The sequence below is a fragment of the Eimeria acervulina genome, genomic scaffold (assembly GCF_000499425.1).
Source record: "Eimeria acervulina Houghton genomic scaffold, Eah_scaff2707, whole genome shotgun sequence".
Taxonomy (NCBI): Eukaryota; Apicomplexa; class Conoidasida; order Eucoccidiorida; family Eimeriidae; genus Eimeria; species Eimeria acervulina.
In genome coordinates, this window is record NW_013548082.1 from 1 (window position 1) to 2,523 (window position 2,523).

At 53.1% G+C, this 2,523-nt stretch overlaps 1 protein-coding gene across 1 annotated transcript; it reads left to right on the forward strand.

Annotated features, from left to right (window-relative positions):
• Positions 1-41: 41 nt before the first annotated feature.
• EAH_00067300 (hypothetical protein) lies at positions 42-2,048 on the forward strand (the record flags this gene model as incomplete). Its single annotated transcript, XM_013392553.1, has 3 exons — positions 42-146; positions 513-660; positions 1,420-2,048. The coding sequence occupies 3 exons, from the start codon at positions 42-44 to the stop codon at positions 2,046-2,048; spliced, it is 882 nt and encodes a 293-aa protein (XP_013248007.1).
• Between the last annotated feature and the right edge of the window lie 475 nt (positions 2,049-2,523).

Sequence of the window (2,523 nt, forward strand, 5' to 3'; positions counted from 1 at the left end):
ACTGAAATCATTTCATGGAGCAGATCAGCGCCCACCACAAAATGAGTACCGTCAACAACCCTGGGGCAGGCCCACAAACTGAAAGCAGTAACTTCACCCTCGTGCAGTATTTGCGACTCTGCACCCCCCGCAAGTTCATCAGGGTGGTTAGATTTTTCCCTTCGTGCGCAATGGATTTACTACAACAGCGCACTCTTCGACCCATTGTTCTCTTGCTCCCCTGGTCTACATTGAAGTGCTGTTATCTGAACTGACGGTGGACCTGGTTGTTAAAAGCCAGCGCCGCACGTCCTCAGTTGCCGAAGCTTGCAAAAACTCTGGAAAACATGAAAAATGAGCGGAAACGCCAAGCAAGACATTACAACGGAGGAAGCCTGGCAATTACTTTTACCATGGACGAGTTGGTTTTTGTGGATTTCCACCATATGCGACTCTCGCAGATGGGCAAACAACTCAACAAGTTCGTCATACATTGGGAGAGCCATTGGTTTTCGGGTCAACGCGTTGCTTAGAAGGTATACTTGCCACCAACCTGGAGATGTCGCCTTGAAGTCAAAGTTGGTATTCTAAAACAGCTGAGGGAATCACCTCAGCGTCGCTGGGCTCTCCGCGCAAAACAGCAGCAACTGCGTTGCCAGAAGGAGCAGCTGGAGCAGACCGGTACCTTGGAAACAAGCAAAACGCAGCGCAGACTTCCCGAAAACCGATAATGCTATGCCAAATGGCCATAAGAAAGTTACCCAGAGTGGGCTGCAAAGGAGCGCTTGATCAAAACCGTTTCCCGGGGACATCTTCTCCTTCTCAACTCAGCGGGAGCGGCTACAGGCGTGTGCGCTAACAACGAGTGATGCTGTCCTTGGCACAAAATTTCGTATACAATTACTCTGCCTTTTGTGCAGAGGGATTTATATCTCCTTGCGTACATGCTCTCTGGCTGCTGCTGGCATATCGGCATGGCCATGCGCCTTTCTCTACCAACGGCCATCTGAGCGGCGCGCCGAGACGCTTCCCCTCTTCACATATTTGGCATGGGCCACGCCTGGTGGGGGTTGACAGAATGCTATCTTCACGCGCACGTGTCTGTTGCAGGCTGGTAGCGGATCATGGCCAATTTTTCATGGGGTTGCAATGACCACATTGAGGGGCGATTCCCAACTCGCGCGCAAGACAATGGGAGCTGCAGTGCTATGTGGCCGGCCCTCGTTGCCTCAGCGCCAAGGTGTCTGCAGCAGCAGCAGTGGCACTGGTATTGGGAAGTGGGCTGTATCCTCACACATAACGTATTTTAGCCTATATTAGTACACGTACTTCTGTATGTACACTGCACTGCTGGGGGCGATAGGCTAGTGGTCTGGCATCTACGCCTTTCTGGGTTTAAGGGCTGGAGAGCGCACACTGTTTTTTTGCTGACGAACACAGTGCGTGTGCACGTGGCTTTATTTGATAGTGTGATCGTGTGGCAGCTGAACATCCGCATTGGTATCCCTGACAAGCTCATGCTTCTGTGGGGCGGTGCAGCAGTTTATCACTTACTGCTTACGCTGTCGTGTATGACGAGTTCTCTCACTGTACCTCGCAACTGCCCCCGTAAACACGAATCGACGGTGTACGCAATCACTTCAGGGGTACCAAACCTGGGCAGCACCTGCAGCACGATGCAGGGTGCTGCAGCGATTGAAGTCGCTAGTATTCAGGTGAAGGAAACAGCGCGGGGAGCTGCGACTTCCACTAGCTTCCCAACTTTATTCTCGTCTCACAGTCTTTTCTGCCTTGTGCATGCATTTCGGGCGCCTACGTCATGCTGCCAAAGGAGGCCGTCACGCCATGCCGCCGCACCAGCGGAGAAGCAGGAAACGGCTTCTAAAGGCAGGAGCACTGACAAAAGCAAAACCCCTTGCAACCCATCTCAAGGCATCCTCACAGCAGAACCTCCCTGCGATGCAGCCTCGGAAACGCTGGCGCTGCAGGCGTCTGTAAGAGGCGACAAGGAGGAAGTGGCGGCGGTGGGCGGAGGCGCGGGGTCACGGCCTGGTAATGTTGAGGTCTGACCAGACAAGAGAAAGAACCAATAGACGCGCGACAGCTTACAGTTCATTGGATACTGCACGCAGAATCCTCTTGTGCTTTTTTTGCTTCCAAAGAACGGCATCGGGTTTGCAGTAGTGCCGCAGCGGGACCGCTGCTGGCTTCTTGGACGTCTGCGTGCTGTATCGTGACTCCTTGCGTTTCAGTCTTGTCGCGATTGGGCCGGGGAAAGAAGCGAAAAAGGATGATGAAGCCCTGGCCAGTAACAGCAACATCATCTGCATGCAACTGCACGCATGCAACAGCTGCTCTTCGTGTGTGAAGTTTGGGCGCTGCGTTTGGGTCCTGCAAATGCTGCGGCATGTGCGTTTTCGCATCTCCTGTTGTTGTCTTGAATTGTGATCATTTCGTCCAGTGATCGGCGCCGTCTTTCGTCGATCTGCTTTAGGGTTTAGTTCACTTGCGCCGTTTCTGTGGCTGGCTGCGATGAGGACTAGA